At 45.9% G+C, this 24477-nt stretch overlaps 1 protein-coding gene across 2 annotated transcripts in view; it reads right to left on the minus strand.

Moving 5' to 3' along the window:
• Nucleotides 1-517: 517 nt before the first annotated feature.
• The window catches only part of LOC135901442 (protocadherin gamma-C3-like), a 288857-nt gene continuing 264897 nt past the window's right edge, over nucleotides 518-24477 (minus strand). For both annotated transcript variants that reach the window (XM_065431249.1, XM_065431250.2), the window contains 4 exons: nucleotides 16440-16693; nucleotides 8532-8595; nucleotides 5723-6106; nucleotides 518-2976 (listed from right to left, as the gene is read on the minus strand). In XM_065431249.1, coding sequence (XP_065287321.1) covers nucleotides 2890-2976; nucleotides 5723-6106; nucleotides 8532-8595; nucleotides 16440-16693 — 789 coding nt within the window. In that variant the 3' untranslated portion in view covers nucleotides 518-2889. The remainder of the gene's footprint in view (nucleotides 2977-5722; nucleotides 6107-8531; nucleotides 8596-16439; nucleotides 16694-24477) is intronic.

The raw sequence follows: 24477 nt of genomic DNA on the forward strand, positions 1-24477 counted from the left end.
TAAGCCTGTTCGTCAAGTTTGTTCATGGTTCTGATCGGTGGAATGCCAGCATCTTACCCACACGGTAGTCTTTGCTTTCTTCTCAGTTTTCTTCACCTGTATATTGTTAGGTTTGCTACCAGAACAGTTGACATTTCCCTGCTCTGAACAGTTATTCCACTAGTATATTGTGTCTTTATGTCAAGTACTTATCGCCTCAGTACCTTGTATCTGCACCATAATATTTCAATGTGTTTTTGCCGAGGCAACCTTGCCGAAGTCCAAATGGACGACTGGAAGGACTTACGTTCACGGAGCGCACGAGTAGCGTGTTTGGTTGAAGTTTTGGGGCAGTCCGTCTGACTTACCTGTAATGACTGCTGAGCCGCAACTTTTGCCTTGAGCATAATTGACTCAAAGTCAATTACGCCATCAAGATTACTTTCTGTACACTTACAGCAAAAATTAAAAAAAAACGTTTGTAGTCTCATATCACAGCCGCCTAGGAAGGAAAGTATCACATTTTGCTTATAAAATATACAATTTCGGAACGTCAGTTTATCTTCTAGCATTCATCACGTACAGTCGCTATTCGCGTTTACAAACACGCTTCTTTTATAAACAATACGGTGTGTTTCGGTGTAGACTGCCAAATTTTTTTTTGAAATCACACGTGGTGGATACCACAACATATAGTGCTTGAATGGATCACTCCCACAGGCACACATTATTTGCGCGAGAAATTTAAATGCACCAGTGAATAATGACTAAACTTCACTAATTGTGTTTAGCTAACCACTTCCACATATTGCAATTTCCACATTGTAGACAGTGAGACCGAAAGACATGTTCACTTGGAAAGAAGTCCGTAGATTACTCGATTGTCGAAATATCTACCATCAAGACTGCGATAAAAATGCGCTCTCGTTCCACTTTTACTTTGACAAAACGCCGTTTTACCCATTGAAGCACAAACGTGGCTGGAGTGCCATAGCATTTCTTCGCAGCTCGGGAATGAATATCTCGAAACTGGTGTCATACTGAACATTCATTCCAAGTCTCATTTCTTGAACTTCCGGGCTACAATCAATCTGTAATCTGCCGTATCTGCGATAAGTTATTTAGTTAAAAGCTTCATTGATAAAGTTTAGTAATCAGTCAGTTAAACATTTCTAAATTTCTTGCAAATGTCATTCATGACTTTGATTAATCGAGCTCAAGCACTGCAATTGTGCATCTACCCCAGGTTATTTTTACAAATTTGTGGCACTCTTCACAGGAACACCCACTATAAAAGCTTTACATTGGCGTAACAGGACGATTGGCTTTGCAGAAATGCTAGAATAATAAATGTACACATCCATCTGTCGATATTGTAAGACAAAACAATTCAATATTTCCTAACTACATTGCATGATGGCGAGAGCGAATCACAGCAGCATTGACAGCGCGGCAATATTATTAACAGTATGTACAAAATCATCTTGCTTATTTTTTGACATCATTTCTTATATACAGAACCATTTTGTCACTATTTAGGTGATTATTGCTTTGGTGTAAAGAAACTGAAATGTTCTCGTATATAAAATGCTACAGAAACAAGAGTAAGTCTGGTGGCTTTGCCCGACTGCTCAATGCGTATGTCATTTCCGCAATGCACTTAATATTGGCTTCGTTTACGAACATAAAAGCGTGAACTGATGCATGTTTATGATCTTCTATGGATACGGAGAGTCGGTCAAGGCTTTGTTGGCCTTTTTACGTGGAAGTGACCTATTAGAGAGACTGTAATGACGCCGTCTTTTTTTTTCGCGCCTTTCTTTTTGTCCGCGCTCTTCTTTCCGTTTTTAGTTCCCCTTTACCTTCCCATAGTGCAGGGTAGCGAACCGGAGGCTTGAAGTTTGGTTAACCTCCCTGCCTGCCTCTCATTTGCATCTCTCTCTCTTTCTTTTTGGGTGGCACTTAAACAACTCTGAGTAGAAAGCAGTGCATCCTAACATGCAAATGTAGTCATGATGGCAAAGGTGTTTGAATCACACAACGTCCTCATTAAGAGCGTATGATTGAGTTACTTTCTAAACATGGTGGCTTGTAGCTCAATCTTGCACGGAAGCACTTCTGCTGTTCACCTAATAATGCAGATGCTTGTTAACGCTCTCACATACAGACAGTCATTCATGCCACTGGTATTCACAGAAAGTGATTTGGAGCAGGATTCTGCTAATAAAATTACCTAATAGGCATCGTAACAAAATAAAGAACGGCTCTTGTTTGCAAAACACAGAAATGCTCCGGAGCTTTCAACTGCATTGTGTTGCACGTAGTATATGAACGTTCGTTTGGCATTGAAACTTAGTTCCCATGCCAAGTTTCAGAAAACACATCAGAACCTCGATCACAGGTTCGACTCTTCGTGGCCAGGCAGGGCAGCGATGCTGTCACAAGTGTCTTTCAATTGCTTTTTGTGTACTTGCTGAAAGCTTTGTTGGCGGTTGTGAGCTTCGTCTAGGGCCGTGCTTTACAAACGTCTTTGACACCTACATTAATAGAACAGTTTGTCAGAAATAGTATGTGCCACTTCTCTTTTTTTCACCTCAGAAGAGTTAAGAGCACACACTGCACCGGCACACTGGGAAAGTTGAACACAGGACACCGCTTGGCTGTACGGCACTTGCGTATGAGGGACACGACAGAGGCAGCGCTGGGCTATGTGGCGTTGCTTGCAAGGAAGACATAAGTTGTCGTCACATCCGAAGTGGAAGGCACTTGTGGTTTGGTAATTCACAGGCTTATCACAGTGACTTGCACGCATTGCAAGTTTGTGTGCGAGTTCCACAAATTCTTAATCCTGTGGTGACTTCACTTGCATCCGAGAGGCTTGAGGCCGGATGTTTTTAAAAGACGATTGACCTAGAAGTACACTGTGAGTTCATTGTGGCTGGGAGACTGGTTGCCAGTTGTCAGTGGTGTTACGCTGAAGTCTGGATCCAGTGCCGTCTGAAAAATGAAACGGCCAATGTGAGTTATCTGTGATTTAAGGAGTCAACATCTTTCGGTATTAATTGCTTCTCTGCAATTATGAAAGAAACTCTAGTCAGGTAACTCCAGCAATCACGGCGTCCTCGCTATAACAAATATTTATTGAGGGAATAAAAGAAATATCAAGTCATCGACCATGAATAACATCTTGTAAAAAAATCCAGCTGAAAAGCTTGTATTCACCATTTACAGCATGATGCATCTGCGTTTTGCAAGTATACGAGACCAGCACACGGAGAAACAATACGCTGACATTACTGTACTAAATACAGCACATATAAAGAGCTTATAGTTGAACTCATAATTATACATTTTCAGCGTTCATATTACCACGCATGATCACAGGTCAGGTGCAGGACAATGCACTACATGACAGGGTGATCGGTATCTGCTTTCTTTAAAGTGAATCATTCTGTACAGCGCGTATTCTCACAATCTCATTCATAATATCAGATCATCTCAATCAAGTAATTATCCGCGCATACACAACGTCCGCATCCACAAAGTGGCTGAGGAGTTCTATAGAGATTTATACAGTACCAGTGGCACCCACGACGATAATGGAAGGGAAAATAGTCGAGAAGAATTCGCAATACCAAAGGTAACGCCGGAAGAAGTAAAGAAAGCCTTGGGAGATATGCAAAGGGGGAAGGCAGCTGGGGAGGATCAGGTAACAGCAGATTTGTTGAAGGATGGTGGACAGACTGTTCTCGAGAAACCGGCCACCCTGTATACCTAATGCCTCATGACCTCGAGCGTACCGGAATCTTGGAAGAACGCTAACATAATACTAATTCATAAGAAAGGAGACGCCGAAGACTTGCAAAATTATAGACCGATCAGCTTACTGTCCGTTGTCTACAAACTATTTACTAAGGTAATCGCAAATAGAATCAGGAACACCTTAGACTTCTGTCAAGCAAAGGACCAGGCAGGATTCCGTAAAGACTACTCAACAATAGATCATATTCACACTATCAATCAGGTGATAGAGAAATGTGCGGAATATAACCAACCCTTATATATAGCTTTCATTGATTACGAGAAAGCGTTTGATTCTGTCGAAACCTCAGCAGTCATGGAGGTATTACGGAATCAGGGTGTAGACCAGCCGTATGTAAAAATACTGAAAGATATCTATAGCGGCTCCACAGCCACCGTAGTCCTCCATAAAGCAAGCAACAAAATCCCAATAAAGAAAGGCGTCAGGCAGGGACATACGATCTCACATATTCTATTCACAGCATGTTTACAGGAGGTATTCAGAGACCTGGATTGCGAAGAATTGGGGATAAAAGTTAATGGAGAGTACCTTAGTAACTTGCGATTCGCTGATGATATTGCCTTGCTTGGTAACTCAGGGGACCAATTGCAATGCATGCTCTCTGACCTGGAGAGGCAAAGCAGAAGAGTGGGTCTAAAAATTAATCTGCAGAAAACTAAAGTAATGTTTACCAGTCTCGGAAGAGAACAGCAATTTACAATAGGCAGCGAGGCACTGGAAATCGTAAGGGAATACACCTACTTGGGGCAGGTATTGACGGCGGATCCGGATCATGAGATGGCAATAATCAGGAGAATAAGAATGGGCTGGGGTGCGTTTGGCAGGCATTCTCAGATCATGAACAGCAGGTTGCCATTATCCCTCAAGAGAAAAGTATATAATAGCTGTGTCTTACCAGTACTCACCTACGGGGCAGAAACCTGGAGGCTTACGAAAAGAGTTCTACTCAAATTGAGGACGACGCAACGAGCTATGGAAAGAAGAATGATAGGTGTAACGTTAAGGGATAAGAAAAGAGCAGATTGGGTCAGGGAACGAACGCGAGTTAATGACATCTTAGTGGAAATCAAGAAAACGAAATGGGCATGGGCAGGACATGTAATGAGGAGGGAAGATAACCGATGGTCATTAAGGGTTACGGACTGGATCCAAAGGGAAGGGAAGCGTAGCAGGGGGCGGCAGAAAGTTAGGTGGGCGGATGAGATTAAGAAGTTTGCAGGGACGGCGTGGCCACAATTAGTACATGACCGGGGTTGTTGGAGAAATATGGGAGAGGCCTTTGCCCTGCAGTGGGCGTAACCAGGCTGATGATGATGATGACACAACGTCACTACCTTGTCATTTGCAAGGACGAAAATTTATGGCTAAGAAAAAAAGGCACCCGGCAGGAGCTCTATTGATGCCATTTGCGTTTGCCTATATCTGTGAAAAGAAACTGTTTATTCGTAAAATTAACTTCCAGCAGCGGCAGGACAGTGAGTGTGTAGTAAGGCACAAACACTATCATGACTTAAATGGCAGTAAAATTTTGCAATGCTCTCGAAAGGCTACTGCTTTGCGCCAATTTCTTATAGCTATTAGGTGCCGTTGAACAGTAACGATCACCACCAGCTCCTTCAAATCCACGTTAATCTTCCCGAAAAAATACAGTGAGTACCAGTCGATTGTTGGCCTCCAATTTTCTGGTTCAACGAATGCTTATTGTCCCTGCTCAACTTGCATACGTCACAAAAACTCGCTCCAGCCTCTGCTAGCAGTAGCACACCAAACATATGGGTTAACGGGTTAAGAAGATAACACATTAGTTTCCGATCACGAACACAGCAACGACAGAGCGAGGTACTACGGACAAAGGACAGCCCATCTAGCATCCTTTCAACTTCAAGCATCATTCGTACAATAACAAATAGCGAGTCATACCTTGTTGGGTTGGTCGTCCTCCCAGTTGAGTTCTTTGACTTTCATTGGTATGGAGCCAATGGGCCACTGGACGCTCAGCAGTTTGCCATTGTACAGCAATGAAGGGCTACCCAGAGGCGCCGTCATTCCGTTACGAAGCGGCTCCAACCTGCCGTTGGGAAGCGCCCTACCAATGTGCTGCAGTCCGTTGTTCTTGTTTATGCTTCCATTTTGAACAGGGGTGTCGAGACAGTCCGGGAGCGTCTCTCGTTCACTCATGTCCTCGGTCGTGTCGTCCGACTTGGCATCCGAGAGGTTGAAGATGGGATTTTCGACACCAGCAAGGGGCCGCGGGGGGTTGATAAGCCTGCTGGTGGCGCTGCGAGGCGCTTTTATTGTCGCCACCTGCATTTAGAATTTATGTTGTGAATGCATTATTGCCATTTTGAAACAAGCGAGTTGTTGCGCAGAGACACCACAAGGCAACGAGAAAGTATATATAGAATACGAAATGCAGCGCTACTCTATATGTGCTTTCTCGTGTACTTGAACATAGTCTGCGCTACAACTCGCTCGTTTCAAGATGAACATCCGAAAAGCCAGCATCGGCACTCGCCTGATTTCAACCTCCTACCGGTGTTTTCGGGGAAAGAGCTCGATGAAGAATATGAGAAAACATGTTTAATGCACGGCTGTTCTGTCGGTATGGAAAGCGTTCAATAGGCTGGAACTTTAAGAATGCTTATTTATTTTTTAAAAATCAGGTATAATTACGTTTATGTCGATGCCTTACACAGGTTAGGATTTTTTGCTCTGTTCTTTTTTTTCTTCAATCCTAGAGATGGTTTGAAAGAGAAATGAAAAACCTTCTAGAGTATTCATTTTGAAACTGCGGCACACGGCGATGGCCACATATATATGCGGAGACAGATGTCCATCGGACATTGTTCACAAACTAACTTGTCGTAATAAATTGTACTAGCAATTGAAACAATTGACTGTGAAAGCGGTCACTGTCCCAAACAGCGCGGCGTTGTTATATATTGTGACTGGAGGAATATGTACACATCTGCGTCAAGCGCGTGCATCAGCTTACTTTGAGCTTGGAAGACCCGCTTATAACCGTGAGTCATCTACGCCACTTCATAATATGAAGTGCAGTTGTCTGAAGTGTTGAAGGTGAGAATAGCGTAATGTTATAGTACGGCAAAACTCAGTAAGCGCTACAAAATTATACCATGAACAGCGTCGCCGGCACAAGAATTTGGTCCAATTTCATGCATTCACGAAGAATGAGCGTTGAGCGGCAACGCTTTTAGTAGCTGTTTGTAAACATGTTTTTCTTCCAAGGATTGTAGGACAGCAGCCAATATAAGCTAGCGCTCAATTAGGGTTCTCTAAATGTCTTAAAGTGAGTCTTTAAAACTTGGTGTAGATGTTACTTTTCATTGGTTTGAAGGAAATGTTTCACAAATCTGTATGTGTGATCAAACAAAACAGCCAAGAAAGCACGTGTACTGCATTAGTTTACTATTTTGGCACCAAGCTGTCCCCCGCTAATGACCGCTGGTGACGCAGTGAAGCGAGATGCTAATGCTTCTCGTATAAAACTTAATTTCGTATATTCTCGGAACATATCTGTGAAATATACCAGGTAAAAGATCTTGCGCACAAACGTCACTGGTCTATCGTCAGTGGTGCGCTCATCAGTAAACGTTTTCGAGAAATTTTGTAAAAGGAAAGAGAGAAAATTTTACTTTTTCCCATTTGTTTTATAGCTGTGGTTCCGTTCGTCCAGTGCCCCCCTACCATTCCGCGTTGAGCTTCGTGTGACGTGGTTCGGCAGTAAAGTTGAGTTTTCAGGTCACTTTTCGTTGCGTTTATATACACGCTTCCTCAACGCATACAGCCATGTTGTACTGGTCCTGATGTCTGGCGGCTGTAGTAAGCCACCCCAGCTGAGGGGGAGAGTAAGCCGGAAAGGAGGAAGTGGGGTTGGGCATTCAGCTTTGCCCGTCCATAGGATGTGGGTGGCGTATGTGTGCCCTCCACATTGGAGGCATAGCGGGTCTTCGGTGGTAACGTTGCGCAGCAGGTGAAGTCGTGCAGGGGTGTTCAGTGGGTTCGCTTGTGCTTGTCGTATGAGTGTTCTTTGGTGACATGTGAGTTCGAGGGCTTGGCGTGGAAAAGCGTGCCGAGACAGCCTGCAGTGTTTTACACTGGAGGCAGCCATGTGCCGCATATTCGTATTGTGCGGTTAAGCTCTGATATGCTGGAGTCCCGGAAGATAATTTTTCGGCCGAGCTGGTGTACTCTTCACTTGCCAGCATGCCAGGATGGCCTGAAATCTACAGTACGTCACGAGGAAGTGCAGGTGCGTAAGTAGTTGTGTAGAAATAGAGGTGGGGAGATAACAGCACAAAAGTTTTCGACACCCGTCTGTGCAGTCAGTACACTTGACTCAAATAATAGGAACCCATAGGAACTCAAATAACGGGTGTTTATGAGATTTATTTCAGTTCAGCTGTTCAAAACTTGTCTTAGCTATGAACCAACTAGCCCAGTTGAACACTATTCTTGCTGTAATTCAGCATGCGTTGTTATCCTTTTTGTCACCAATTTCTCACAGCTTCACCCAATAAAAATTGTTGGGGAACTGAAGATTCTGACAAGCACCACTCCAAGCCCAACTAGGAAACGGGCGCTTAAACATCACGCTGCCCCTGTCAATGAATTCGGATCACTGTGCTGAAAATGAAACCTGTAGTGCTTTTAAGACTGGTAAGAAAAAACACGGAATCTCGCACATGCAGGGGTGTCATCGCCATACCTTATTCAGTGCTGTGTGACCATTGCCAGTGAAGGAAACCGGCAGTCTGTTGCGGAACTTTTTGCTGAAAAATGAGATAAAGAAGCACGGGCTTGTTACAAGGAACTTCTCTACCGAGATTTTTAAAAAACAGACAGACTCAACTCCACTTGACATTTAGGTAAAGTGAAACATTCTTGGTGTGATTGGCTCATGAACCATGTTTATGTGCATTTGAAGTGTGATTTCCGAGGTATAAAAATCCGCATTAGGAGCAGCACGTTATACGAAGAAAGCATTTAATTGGCAGTGACTTCTAGATAATCTGGATATTATATGCACATATTTACATAAAGTACATCATACATGCATAATTCGCCAAACTTTGCTGTGGTGATCCATAGTGTCGTGCTGCACTCGTGATATTTCTGGTGCGTCAGTCTCTTACAGTGCAACTGCAGATCGAAATGCGCCAAGTGTCCCAACACACTCGGTTGTCCACGAGAAAGGGTATTCTATGCCGCTTGTCGAAACATGCGTCCATGGCGCTCGGCGTTAGAGGCCAGGTACATAAGAAGAAGTGTAACGTAGTGACCATTTTTTGTGTATTGAGAAGACAAGTACCGGTAATCTTATCCTAAATGTGAAATGATCCATCTGATCACATTCCACAGATGTCAAAGTGGAACAGGAAAGGAGGGGAGACGAGGGTCAGGTTAGAAATTACATTCAACATTTACCCCAAGTTTTGTTTATGTGAAGATCTGGAAACTCTTTTCCAAGTTTTTCAGCTAGTTTGTGCTTTTGTATTGGCATTATTCGACGTGCTTCCACCAGCACAGCATGACAAGCAAACGGGCCTGCCGATGAACGGCGTGGTCAGTGCACTTTGGCTTGGCTACGACCGGTTATGCAACGCACTCAGCAATTCTTTGCAGCTTTTATACGCGACATTATAACCGTACGGAAAGCGAACCATTCACTTTTTCTGGCGTAATTGATCGGAATCTCGTTTTCTTCAGAAAAAAAAAACGCCTTTCAGATCTTAGGTCAAAGGGATTGTTTGCTTTCCGAACCATTAAATGATCGCACCACCGTACCTCACTTTCAGCAGTTCTTTATTTTCCCGGCTGCCTCCTCAGTTCTTTCTAAAGTGGCGGCATCACACCCAAGAAAGTCAATAACGGTTTGGGCGCCACAAAGCTGGCATATCGGGACAACTCGACTTGCAGAGAGGCTAAAGTGGGACATTACAACGTCCCCGACATACGCCGTGGGAACGGGGGAGCACGGCGGTTCAAGCGCAGTGTGTCCCGCCTAAATATGGACGCCTGGTCAGCGTAGACATGACATATATGGAGTAACCAAACTTTCCGCTTACTAATCAAAGCGCTTATGGCGAACACTCCAGAAGAAGGAACAACGAAGAAGAGTAAATGTGAAAGTGAGTGTGAGAAGTGCAGAGAAGTGTAGCAGACGCCGAAGGTCTTCAAAATTTTGCATCGTTGCACAACAGCGGCGGGAGTATTATGGCAGACACAAGCAAAAACACATTCTCGTATACCTTGTTTCACAGAAAACGTCCTTGCATTTTCAGGTGTGTTTGGAGCATGACACTAATTGCGATCAAAGTTCTTGATATGCTAGAAATTGCTTTATTGTGTCGCAGGGCGCAAGCTGCCGAAGCTATGGGGTGGCTATGCCAGGTACCGTGATGTGGAGCCCTGAATTGATTTTTGGCTGCCTGGTGCTCCTTCACGTGCACCTAAATTTAAGTGCCCATGCGCCTTTTGTTGCCTCATCCGAAGTACTCCCGCTGTGGCTAAATAATTGAACTCCCGCAATATCGGGCTGAGCAACAAAACGCCATAGACAGAGAGTAAGGGCCCATCTCAGAATTTTTTCCAAGTAGTCATGCGTTCTTTAGTGGTTCTCTCCAATTATTCATTTTGTGCTCCACAAGCCTGCTAAAGAATGTCTAATTATTAAACTTGTTTTTCCTACTTAGGCTTCATATAATACCTACTCGCTTCTTTTACGCAAGCCCGTAGAGTAATATGCATAAGTAAACGAACGAACCAATAAATAAACAATGTCCCAAAATCTCAGTTGTCGACCTCTGCCAATGCAGTGCCGAGTTATCGCACTCTTGTACGTTCTGCACATGTACTCAGATATATTTTATTCCACCAAGAATAGACTTTTCAGTGTCAGTGTTACTAATTTCAGCAATGTAAATTTTGCAGCAAATAGACTAGGAGAACATGTGGTAAAAATTTGCGCACGTCCTACGCTCACTACAGACCCATGTCATGCGAGGCATTCTGCAGGTAGCTGACTATCCAGCATTGTTTAGCATTCCGCGAAGCGTTACCAGGTGGACCAACGGGTTTGTATAGATCGACACGTTGTATGCGTGACGCGAGCACACACGCATAACGACAGCAGCAACACGAGGACCACGTAGATGATTGTATGACGGCAGCGACACGATTTCTACGCGGGCCATTTGCGCGAATTTACTTGTGGCGATTGTTAGGTCCTGCACACATAGTTAATGAGTGCAATGTATTGCAATGGGTGCACGGCTTGCGACCTCATCAGCGTCTAATTATGAGCCCCGAGATCTGGGTGTTGCCCTCTCGCGCACGATGTAAAAGCGGGGGGGGGGGAGGAGGCAGGGGGGGGGCAGGGGGGGCGCTACACTGCCGCGCCGTGTGTGCGCCCGCTACGTGTAAGCAGCTTGGCGTTGTCGGCCGACCAGTTCTTCTCCAGTTTTTGAAATGCGAGTCTGGAGGCTTGTAGAAAAGTGTATACGGAATGTTCCAAGACACTGTTCCCTACTAAATCGAGTGGAGTCACCGTCGTCACCGAGGTTAGTGTCGATTGCTCCTGGCGTCGTCTGCTATAGTCACCAATGTGTACGCATGCGTGTGTGGCGTTGGTTTCTTCTCATTGCTGTTCCACTGTCGCGGTACGCTGATAATGATTTGTCGGCCCTTTTTCGACGATGAACTGCAGCATTTGGCTTTCAGCTACTTCGTCGGCTCTGTAGTACTGTGTTTGTCGCTACTGTGCGTGCTGCCTGTTTGGTCACGTGCTCCACTGGCCACAGGCAATCCAATTTTGTTGCTGCCCAGCGCGTTAAGCAAATCACGAAAGACGTTCGATGCCATTCTCAGGATACGAGGTGGTCGATGCGGTGTAGTAATGCACATACTGCTTTAGCAGCATTGACCTTCGCAAGGTAATTTTAAATAATCTTAATTAATTCCATTGCGGCACACTTCGCCCCTGCAAGTTAGTCGGCTCAGCATAACCCTCTCTTTCTTTGCTCCTGCCAAGGGTAGCGAGCACATTTTCCTTACGAGGTAGGTCCAGCGAGGAGAATTAGCACTATAAAAACAGCTGACAACCTTTGCTTAAATCACCCTTTTCAATATACTTAGATTTGTAAGCGCGTCTTACGTATTTAAATCTAAAACAAGAAAGTTTAGAAGTTCAGACTTGACAGAACAAGTAGCTGGAGCGCTAAACATACTAGGAAATAAAGGAAGTGAGGGGAAAGGTAGGAGCACAAAGTCACAATAAAATGTTCACAGGAGTTCTTGCGTTTTCTTTTTCAATGTATAACAATATTTTTATTTCTACGGTGACAAAGTGCTGTCATTAGAGTGGTCTTCGGTAGCATGAAAGTGCGTTGAACAGAAATAGTCCTATGCTCACCTAAGCAAACTATATTTCTGCATTAGAAAGTGATGATGAAATTTAATTGCAAGAACATAGACTACAGCATGCTTGAAGATTGCGAAACATCAAGGAAAGTGGTTTAACTAATGTTCGAGATAAACCGCCTGTCAATGAAAAATTAGATTTTTCTGGTCTGGAAAAGATTTATACATGCCGCACCAAGTGACTAGAATTGTGAGCGAAATTAAAAATTTGTATTCAACTAAAATCCCACTTAGCCGACGCAAGATTTTGTGAACGAGTCCTGCGATCGTGCTTCATTTCAAACGCTGCGTAGACTCTCATTTACTCCCTCGGCACGATGTTTTATTATTGAGTAACCAGATGGAAACCACCATCTGATTATGAGGCACGCCGTAATGGAGGACTCCGGATTCATTTTGACCGCCTGTGGTTCTTTAACGCGCACCTAAAATGAGGTACACGCGAGCATTTTCGCATTTCGCCCCTATCGAAATGCCGCTGCCGCGGCCGGGGTCGAATCAGGGACGTCGAGCTTAGCAGCGTAACGCCACAGCCACTTGTCTTCCAAATGCTGCCATATCTAGAGCTAAAGTTAGGAAACAAATAAAGACAGTAATTGGAGAGGGCCGTGCTACATGAAGCGCAATCTGAGCACGAGAAAACGCGTGACAATGAAGCTATTTTATAGCCGGAGCGTAGCAAACGACAAAGGTGGGTTCCTCGACTGGCGTCACCGGACCGCCGTTCGCTACGCTGCCATCGGTACTGCACGAGGCTAGTACGTTCGTACGTACCACGCCTATGCCATATTGTCTATGTTAGACGACGATGGCATTTGTACTCCGGAGAATAAACGTTAAAACGTGATCAACCTAGGTCGATCATGAAGGCGGTACAGCATGGATGGATGGAAACAACTTCATTTTAAATCCGGCAGCGTTTAACGACCAGGCTCAGGTCTCCCGTGAGGGCATGCTGCACTGCCCACTCTCGTGTCTTAAGGTTGGAGCTGCGCAGAGCGGCGGCCCACTTCGACGCAAAAGCCTCCGCAGTTACTGCCATTTTAGCTGATATGACAGGACACTCTCACAACATACAGCATCTTAAGCTGCTCTTAAGCATCTTAGCAGCACCAACATCTTAAGCTGCTACATATACAGTGCCCCACAGCGCGAGCTCTCACGAGAAAAGACGACAACTTAGTGGCACGAGATGCCCACGCCAAATGTTTCAATGAGCTGGTGGCTAACGAGAGAAGTATGCCTGTAATCATGACCTAATGGTAAGAGCACTATGCTGCAGAGGTTCGATTCCACTAGGTAGCGTAGGTTCTATTGCACCATCGTACACACATCATTTTATTTTTATTAAAACGAGGCGAGACGGAAACCTGCCTACCAATCTACCGCAATGTGCTTCGAATGAGGCAAACAATGCTTCGCAACCAAACGGCACTTCATAGCAAATCGACGAATAAGTCAGGACGTATGCAGCAATATTTCATATATAATAATGTTACGTAGTAGTTTGCGCCGCTATAGAAAGATGTTGTGAGGAGAAGGTGAACTTCAGGTGACGCTGACATCATTGAGTGGTATCGCTCTGCCCTGTAGCTTCGAGCGACGCATTATGCTTGTATATATATATCCCTTGTAAAAAATAATGCTAGCCCTCCCGTAATGATAAGTAGATCTAAGCATGAAACGGCAATCGGAAAAGCAGATTGGTTGGAGATGATACTAGCCAAAAGTTTAAAATGGGTTTGTGCATGTGCGCAATAGCACACGCCATAGCACCACACAACGCCATACTTTGCACTCGTCCATTTTGACTCTGCCCAACTAGAAGAAAACCGGCTGAACGCCACACGACAGACAGCGAAAGACACCAGGCAGACAGAGCACACTGCCCCACTAAAAAAAGAATGAATCGTATGCTGGGGTTTTACATTCCAAAACCACGATTCGATATGAGGCAAGTGGGGAACTCCGGATTAATTGTCACCACCGGGGGATATTTAACGTGCCACCAATGCACGAGAAGCAGGCGTTTTTGCATTTCGCCTGCATCGAAATGTGGCTTCTGCCGCCGGTATTTGCTCCCACGACCTCGTGCTTAGCAGCGCAACCTATAACCGCTAAGTCAGCGCGGTGGGTAGGATCAGGGACGCGGTCCATGATCCTACCCACCAAGCCTGGAGGAGGCGCCACGCAGTAGAGCGCCATCTTTCAAGGCGACACAAAACCCGCGCCGCGGAACTCACGGGCCGCTGGCATTCAGCGCTCAGCGCCAAAAGAGAACAATGAAGTGTACGGTGTCCTGTATCTGCCTTATGAACGTCACCTATTGGAAATGAGAAATAAAACTTCAGCGTAGTAGAAGTTACAGCTTGAATGAAATTGTGTAAAACATTAGGAAGAACTCGAAAGCAATATTTTTTGTAACTTCTTCGGGCAGTAACTAGCTTATGTAACGTGCTCCTGTACAAAATGCTGGGAGGCCAGAGACCGCATTTTTTAATGTTTCGACTGGCTGCCCGGATGATCTCGTTTTGTTCTCGCAACTTGCCCGCATTTTCTCGTTTGAGTGCCCGGACAATGACCTTGGCTCTTGGCTCAAAGTCACTTGAATGTCACCGACAGCGGAAGCTAAAACCATTTCATGCTTATTATTCCCTTTAAATTTGGTGGAGGTGCGGGGTAAACTCGCCACAGCCCGGATCTGGATCTCCGCAGTGGATGACACCTCTGTTATGCTGTCATGGATAACGACGCTGCCCCGCCCATTCCCGACAGCACCTCAAGTTGTCCTCTCCTACCCACTTGACCCGGGAACCTTCACAGGCGCCGACGGCGCTGATGTTGAAGAATGGTTGGTGTAGTACGAACGCGTCAGACCACAAGAGGTGGGACACTTTTGCTGGCCAATGTTATATTTCTGTAGGGGGGGGGGGGGGAGTACCGCGAAGGTGTGGTTTTAGACGCACGAATCCGACTTGACGACTTGGGACCCACGAAAAGGGAAGCTGCGCGATCTATTCGGAAAGCCTGTTCAACGCCAGTTAGCAGCCAAGAAAGGGCTCGCGTCTCGTGCCCAGACGTCCACGGAATCATACGTCTCGCACATTCAGGACGTTCTGTCTCTTAATCGAATAGCAGATAAGGACGTGTTGGAGGCAAATAAAGTCAGCTATATTTTAAAGGGCATCGCGGACAATGCATTCAACCTACTTCTTTGCAAGAGCTGTGCAAAGGTTGAGTCTATCACAACAGAGTGCTGGCGCATTGAGCAAGCTAAGAGTAAACGTATTGCACAGCTCTTCGATCGGCTTCGATCCTCGACTAACTCTACGTAAACCGCCAGCATCACCGAGTGTGACGCAAGCCATCAGAGGCCATGGCGCGGAGCACTCACGGCCCACAAGCGCACGGCGGCTTAACCATCTCGCCCATTCAAGCCGTTGTCAGCCGAAAGATCGCAAATATGAACATTCAGCCAGCCGTTGGCAAGCACTCTGTGCCTACCGCTCTTGTCATTGCTCCTACTGTTGCAACCAGACCAAATTAAAGTCAAAGTTATGCATTATTCAGATATATATATATATATATATATATATATCCTATTTAAATATTTGTCCCCGTAATAATATATGCGCGAGATGTCACCATCGTCAACATCATAATCCTATTTTTTATGTCCACTGCAAGGTGAAGGCCTCTCCCAGCGATTTCCATTAACCGCTGTTCTGCGCTGACTCCAACTTACGCCTCCAAATTGACCCATTTAATCAGACCAGCCAATGCTCTGCCATCCTCGACTGCGCTTCCATTCCCTTGCCAAACATTCTGCAACTCTAATGGTGCACTGGTTACTTGACCTACGCCCTACATGGCCTGTTCAGATCCACTTTTCCTCCTAATGTCAACTAGAATATCGGCTATCCCCATTTGTTCTGATCCATACCGCTATCTTCCTGTCTCTTAGGATTACGCCTGACATTCCTCGTTCCATCGCTCTTTGCTCGGTCCTTGTTCCCCCGAGATGTAATGGCTACTATAAATAAGGCTATTAATTTCTACGATATTCAGTCAATGCAAGAATTCAAAGCAAGCGTGCATGAAGCAATTCAGTTTCTCCAATATGTGCATGCTGCCACCATTTACGTACGAGCGCAAGTACATGAATAACGTACTTTCTATGCTGAAGAGCACTTACTTCTTGAGTATGTACAAGGTAAGTGTGATGATGATGAGCAGCAGAGAGCCCAGAAGAGCGCCGAAGATGGTCATGAGCACGAAGCTGCCCTCATCCCGCCTCGGTGCCAGGGCACTGCTGCGTAGCACAAGGGCCTCGGGGAGCTCCACCTCGACCAGCGCCGTGGACTTGCGGGGAGGGACGCCGCTGTCCGTCGCCACCACCACCAGGTGCGACCGCGAGGAGTTCAGGTACTCGAGGTCCCGGATGCGCACCTGAAAAGGAACGTACATGAATTGCTACTGAGAAAGTTGGTTACCAGCGCTATCCAACATGGACGGTCGTGTAGCCCGTCCTGTACATTTTTTCATTAGTGTTTGGCCTTCCTTAGAGCTAGTGTATTTCATATCGCATGGAATGATATTATTTCACGGGAACGTGTGACGAAACGCAAAACTAGAGTTAAAATTAAAACGTATGGTGAAACGCTTTTCCTAAAAATCATTACGCTGCACGCCAGCCCATCAGAAAACAAGGAGAGGAAGCAGGAAAAGATTGAAGATGAAGGCGCAGTATAACATAATGAATCTGTCAACCAAGACGGACACTACTACGGCCGATTTTCGTTGCTAAAAGAAATTCTAGAACAGTGGTGGGAAGCGTAACCGAAGGGTGCGGTTCTGTTCGTCACAAGCATGTGAAGCCAACAAATAATGAAGCCAAGGAAAGCACAAAGCAAATTATGCGTTCATTTTATTGAAGTGTAGAAATGTTAGCTAAAGGGAAATGAAAGTGCAAGAAAAAGCACTTTGCCACCTGCAGCCACCATACCTACGCGCTCTGACTGGTTTGGCTTCCACCGGCGGAAAACTGTTTTAGAGAGCAGCTCTTAGGCGCCCGTTCCTGCAGCGAGCGTCGGCGCTGGCATTGTCACTCGTAACCGAGCGAACGAGCACAGTGAAGAATTAAAGCCAAAGCGGAACGCCAGGGATAGATGAAAGACTGAGATAGCGAAGAGGAGGAAAGCGGAGGTGAAGGATATGGCGAAAGCGTGAGAAGAAAAGCGTAGGGCCGCGCAAGAAGGGCTTTGCGGCGACGACCGCTAGGAGATGGCGCCAGTGTAGCGCGCCGTCGTTTGTTCACCGATGTCATGCCGCGAGCGCGTCCAACGATACCTTAATGTAAGCAAAGCACTGCATGAGCGGAGGTCTGTCTGCGGCGGCTGCTGAATCGCACCCACGCGTCACGCACGCGCTGCCTCTCACGATCTCGCGATAGCAAGGCATTCGTGCCACACTTCGCTCCGTTGGCAACGTGCCGCACGAGACAGATTGTCCGCGCCAGTCAATACATCGCGAAACGAAAACGCATATAGCTGCGCTCAAACTTCGGGTTATCGGAATCGTAGGTACATTTTGTTTTCGTTCACTGTCAGCTCCCACTCGTTTATCATCTCTACGCTTTCATTAAAAGAAAATGATGACTTCCCTTATGCTTTTCTTGGCTTTATATTATCTGTTGGCTTGGTATACTTGCGTCTTGAATAGTGCTGTCAACCTAATGCTCGACCGTTTGTGTGTTCAACTTTAGACTTGGGCAGCCTAAGCCAGATTTCAAATGTTTTTCAACATACGAGGGGAAAATGAGGCAGGTCGTTAACAAACGAAATGCGGAGAGGACGGCTAGAGTAACCAAGATAATGCCCCACTTGTTTGCTACGACAAAAGGTAGGCGGCAAGAAAGAAGGAAAGAGAAAAAATGATCATAAGTACGAAGAAGATCTATTATACACGTACTTTGGGCAACCCACTTTGCAACTGTATGATTTATCCGTGCACTCTTGTTCATTTCATATAGCGCCGAGATAAAAGCCGTGTTATACCGCAAAGGTCACTCATGCGCAGGAACGTCAGAAAGTTCTTCTCATATTCCACCCACTAATAGGTTCTTCTCTTGTCCTGACTCGAGAAGATACTGGATGCCGTAAGAATAGACGGGATTGGGAGCAATGAAGTCTCAGCAGGCTGACTCATCGTTATATGCCTTGTCATTTGCTGTTTTAGTGCATGACAGGAGACGCGAAAAGTCATCGTTAGCACGGACTAAATCTGAGTACCTTTTTTGCAAGAACTATCCAGATAATGTAAGACGCACGTTTAGTCAGTGGAAGTATTTCGTCTTGAAAAATTACAGAACTTCTCAAGACCTATATGCGCCATCTTTCAAGGGGGTATTGCGCTAACGTACCTTGCTCATAAACGCGAATTTACATACACATTATGAATTTATGACGCGTTGCCTTCCAATGTTGTGGCCCGCTCTCACATAAGTCGAGTGACGTACTGCCACTTTGCATGGCACTGGGCGCGTTCTGTGTCTAAATCAATATCTGCTTTTGGAAAATTGCCCACCCTTGCACTTTGAAGTTACATTAACAGGCAAGTTGCCGCAACTTGTCTGTGAGCTTCGGAGAGTCGACCAGCCTTCGGCTTGACCTGTCCCTTCTGTACTGGAACAGCTGCTCCCACGGGCCTACCGCAACTCCTGTGCACATCAAGGCGCCACTACATGTCGAAAGTGGAGCTACTTGTTAGCCGCCCACCGAACTACTACATGTCAGTTTATAGCCCATATTTACAATACTGTTGAAAGCACTTGAATAAAACAAACTCTGTATATACTTTAGCTTGTTTAGATGTTTCAGGCCAAAGGCAAACATCCAAATTAAAGGAAAAGGTTGCTGGCACCATTTTTTCTGTATTAAAACAGGGCACTCGCCTGTTCAATACCGCATCACTGCTTCGTCAAAAAACCACGTCGTGCCATCGGAATCTGTGAAAGTTGCAGATATTTACTTCCCTCTATTTTTGGCGGAGACGCATCTGGTCTCATTTGAGGTTGAGTCAAGCATTGCAGGCACCGGGCGCGGGATGAGTTTGAGCCGATGGCGCCTTCATTCAGCGGTGCCACGAAGGTAATGGCATGTGACGGCCGAGAGGGACTTAGCAGACGCTGCCGCCGGCTACGTTGATTTAATACGTTCCGTCGTTTTTTTTTTTTCCGATTTGCGTTGTCGAAGTAGCACGTGAAACGAAAGCTGATCGAACATCTTGTGGTTTTGGGTACACGAGCAGTTACTGAAACATGCTTGCAGCTGCTAGGGCCATTCTCTTCAATCGCTTTTCATCGCGCCCTCACCAGATGGAACGGCGGAAAGACTGGATGCGTGCATTCTGTAGGCAACAGTACGTGCAGTGCTCAGCAGTTGAAACGCGATACTCGAAGCGCTTGGTTGCTGGCGCTTTTTGCATCGTACGTAAGCGTGAGGACACCGAGCTGATGCGTCTGGGTATGCAGTGAAAGCGATTACCATTGTGACGCATTGTGTCTGCATTTGGTCCCACGACGATCAGCTAGGGCTCACTTGTGGTGCAAAAAGAAAAAAAAAGAAGGCGGTGGCAGGCGCGTGCTCCGAGTATTCTGTTTCAATAGCTGAGCACTGTACATTTCCGACGCTGCTTTGCTATCGTCTAGTAGTTGCAACATTAATAAAGGAGCCTTTCATACGGAAGAGCTTCGTGTCCCATGGGAATTACCTGTCTTCGCCTGCCCTTTGCCTTCGTGCCTTGGGCTACGAAGGCAAACAATATGATTTGTAACCGCCATTTTGCCGTCTTATCAGTGCATCAGTCTTCCTTTTAGGATATATTTTCCTTCCTCGCACTTTTAAACTCGAGTTGCGTCCGGCGCATGACTGGTTGCTGTGCATCGATGGCGAACGCTAACACACCGGCGTGTTCACACTTGCCGCCACCGATGGCTCGCGTCGCGCTAAGCTCTGTGAAATGAACCATGACTGAATATTGGGCTAGTTTCTAAGACATTAAGAACGACGATGCATTGCGAAGATAAAAATAATTACAACGAACAGAGAACGGGAACTTACTGCCACATGTGTGCTCGCCGAAGCTGCTCAAGAAACAAAAAAAGAGAACCATGTGCCTCGTTTCTTTGTCTATAACTTAAGCGCGTAGCTCTCAGGCGCCCGTTCCTACGTTGAGCTCCGGCGTCGGCATAAACGAGCTAACGAGCAGAGGGAAGGAAAGAGCGAACGCGAAGCAGGGCTTGAAAGACAGCGATAGCGAAGAGAGCGCGAAGATGAAAGCAGAGGAGAGAGAGAGAGAGGCGAAGAAAAGACGAGAAGGTAGTGGAGGAGGATGGTGCAGCGGAATCATGAGGCGGAAAGCTGAGCAGGAGGGTCTGGCGAAATCGTGAAAAGAAAAGTGTAGGGCCACGCAAGACCGGTTCTGCGGTGGCCACTGCTACGAGATGGCGCCAGAGTATCCTGCCATCGTCTGTTCACCGATGGCATGCGGAGAGCGCTTGCATCCATACCATAAATGGACGCAAAGCACTGCATGAGCGGAGGTCTGTCTGGGGCGGCTGCTGTAAATCACGCCCGCCAGTCACCTGCGCGCTGCTTCTGGCGATCTCTTGATTAGCGGGTTAGTCGCGCCACACTTCGCTCCGTTTGCAATTTGTCCCACGAAAGAGATTGCCGGCGCTTGCCAATATATCGTGAAATGAAAACACGTATAGATTTCGCGTTAGGGAGTATCGACATCGTCGGCGAGTTTTTTACGTCAGAAACAAACTGTACAACCTGTGTCGAATCCAGAGGCGGTACGATGTCTCGCAGCGTCTTCGTTGTGTACTGCTACGGGGCAATGACTGGGGAATGAAAGTGAACGCCGACGGTGGCTTTGCTGTTTAAGACAGCATCTCAGAGCATTAGTTGGCACAAGGAGAGAATGGGTCAAGTTGACACTCTATCGCAAGGAATTAATTAATCCTGGTGGTCGAACGGATGCTAGATCACCCGTAAGTGCTCTAGCTGGCGCTATGTGGGACATTACGTATGTCTGTCCGTCTTGTCAAGGAAGTGTAGTACAGTTGAACGCCTTTTAATGGAGTGCTTGGGTCAGGTCACTTCATTGTAAAGGTCGCGTAGCCGACACAAGAATTGGGACAGAATTATTCCATCGTTATACAGGTCCCAAGGTCCATGTAAATAGGTCGCGAAGCTTGGAACGAAAAGCGTGCCAAAATCTATCGCCAAGGGATATGAATTAGTGCTGCACAATTGATGCGCGACTAGGCGAGGGGGGAACAAGCACTGAAACTAGAAAACCTTTGCGCAAAGAAAATGCTTTAAAATTTTAATCAGAATACTGGCACACGAGTAACTTCTCCGTTTCGAATATTTTTTCCTGTACTAAAAGAATAAATATTATTTTCTTTTTTTTTTAACAATTGATGGGTTTTTTCTTGGCAACCCCTACCAAGCAGTTTATCTGGCGCAAGACTTGGCAAGGCTGTGCAAGTCAGCTATTACGTCGTGAGGAATGGCGTTGCTCACTTGAACGCGGCTGATTCGTCCGAGATTTTTTTTATCATTTCCTTGCGTGTTTCTTCAAAGTCTGTCGTTCGCTTCGCTTCAGAGAGAGAAAAGAAATAACATTTATTTGCACCCGCAAAAAGAGCCCCGAGGAGTCAAGAGTCTTCCTGTCTCTTCGAGTTGCTCATCCCTTTTCAGCTGGCTGATGCTCCTTGGAGCTCAGCGGTGTCAAGGGCCATGCGGATGACTTCTCTTTGATCATTTTCCTTCGAGCTGGTCATTAAGGTCTCCCAGGATTGTCTATCCCTATCTGGTTTATTGTATCTAGGACATGTCCATATTGAGTGGATCATGTCCGCCTTCACCCCGCAGTGTTTGTAATTCATGTTCTCAGTGTTATCGTGTCATCTCTTCAGAATGTAGGGTTTCCAGGCCACCCCCGCTTGGAGTTGAGTCCGTGTTATCTCTTCTTGCCCACTTAGTTCCTTATGCGCCTCTGGCAGTGTTTTCCTTCCCATTCTATAATAAGGAAGAATTTCGCTGTAAGTGTTTATGCCTTCTTCTTTCTGTTGGGGCTCCCTGGCAGGAGAGGCTGCTGCATTGGTGTACCGGTAAATAAGCTCTCGGGCCAATGCGTGCGCTTTTTCGTTGCCAGGCAAGCCTTCGTGGGCAGGAGTGCATATAAGGTTTACTAATTCTTCTGGAATTTGTCCTTTTTCCAATATGTTGAGCGCCTCTCTAGATATTCTCCCTGCGGTATAATTCCTGATGGCTGTTTTGGAATCTCACACTATGATTTTGACCCATTTTTAAGCCAAAGCAAGGGCTATGGCCACCTCCTCTGCAACCTCCACTCTGTTTTGCGTGGTACTGCAGCTCTTTGAGTTCTCACCGTTAGCCTGTATCGTCACTGAGACGAAACCTGCTCGGCTTTCATATTCTGCTGTATCCGTGTAGATCGCCCCTTGCTTTTTATTTAGCGATTTTTGTAATGCTTTAACGCTATCTTTCCTCCTACCCTACTGGTGACTAGGATCACGCTTTCCATGACCGAGCGCACTGCATTCGTTGGCGAAAGGTGTGAGTGCAGGTTTTTTTGTTATCGTGGAAGTTCAGGCTGCACCATCCGACGCACTTGTCTGGTCGTGACGATAAATGCGGAACGCCCCGCGAAAACACGTCGCGCTATTTTCGTTTACTCTTCGTAACACAGGCTCTGAGTGTCCGACGGGCAGCAAAATTAGTGAGTGCAATATTTTAAATATTGTGTGGGGCAATGCTGCCTGATAATTGTTGGATGTCAATACATCGTGTCGCAAGAAATTACGAACGATTCTGTGAAAGGGATTCGCACAGCTTGCTATTTATTACTATTGTGTTCTGGTCATTGTAATTTTCATCATTGAAACATGTTTTGTTTGGTCAGTTATATTGGTTGCATTGTTCAAGACGAATAAAAGTTGATTTTGAAAGCTCTTTGGCTGTGTCATTCATTTCCATCGCATTCGCTTACCTTTCTAAGGAAGCTACTGGAACAATTGCTGCCAATAACAGTTTAATTACATTCCCAGGACACCACACACCACTCCTAATAGTTAAAGGACGCGTTGGCGTTTCAGCTGAGACAAGTCGCAAGCTCGTCTAAGACAGACAGACAGACAAAGAACTTTAATAAGCCTAAAAAAAAACACTGCTGTCGTAGTGGCCGTAATGCCGGACGCTAAAGTAATTCACACATTCGCACCAAGCAGCGTAAGACCTTAACGTCAATGTCATTTCCGGTTGTGACGTCAGATTTTTCTTTCTTTGCTTCCGGTTAGTTGTCCCCACGATACGTAGATGGCGACGGTTACAACGACCCCCATTTTCTTGACATGTGGGCTTCTATGGAAGCTTCGCTACCAGTTTACATGTGCCTTGCAGGTCATTCCGTTCTAGAGGCGTTGTTTGTACAGGTGCTTGACTGTAGTTGGCGTCGGCATGAGAGAAGGATGCGTATGGTTTAAACATCGTGCTGCTTTGCCTGTGGCAACAAGGGTTCGATCCAAGCATCTGTGTGTTTCGACAGGAGACGATACGAACACTGAGTCATAATCACGCCACAATTCCACCGCGACGATAACATGTAAGAAACGAAACACAGCACGTTTTCAACGTAAGTAATGTCCGAGTCCACACGCACCAATATATAAACACGTATACCCACGGAAAGGCACAGTTACACATACATTCTGCGCCGAAGCGAACGGGCACTGTCACCGGAGACAAAGAATAGACGCACAAGCGTAGGTGTTATCGCTCAACACCACCATAGTCGCTCTAGGAATCTTTGCAATCTCCTGACAAATACTTCGTGTCATCGTATGATTAACAAGAAAATCAGAAAATTCTTCGTGCACCGCTTCGTTAGCAGCGTAAGCCTCTTAGCTCAATATCTCCCATGCAAAGCCTTTAACGAGCACATAGGCAATGTTGAAGGTCATATTTGGCAAGAACACCCATTTTAACAGCCGAAAAGAAAGAAGAAACACAACGTGGACGCCTACCCTCATTTCTAAGAAAACTTCTTTTGCGTGAGTTGCAGGGTGCACGTGCGATGTTGTTGTGATACTTGCAGCTACCCAAGCTGATTTCAAAAATGATTTATTGAAGAGCGGCAGA

Source organism: Dermacentor albipictus, chromosome 1 (genome assembly GCF_038994185.2).
Source record: "Dermacentor albipictus isolate Rhodes 1998 colony chromosome 1, USDA_Dalb.pri_finalv2, whole genome shotgun sequence".
NCBI lineage: Eukaryota > Metazoa > Arthropoda > Arachnida > Ixodida > Ixodidae > Dermacentor > Dermacentor albipictus.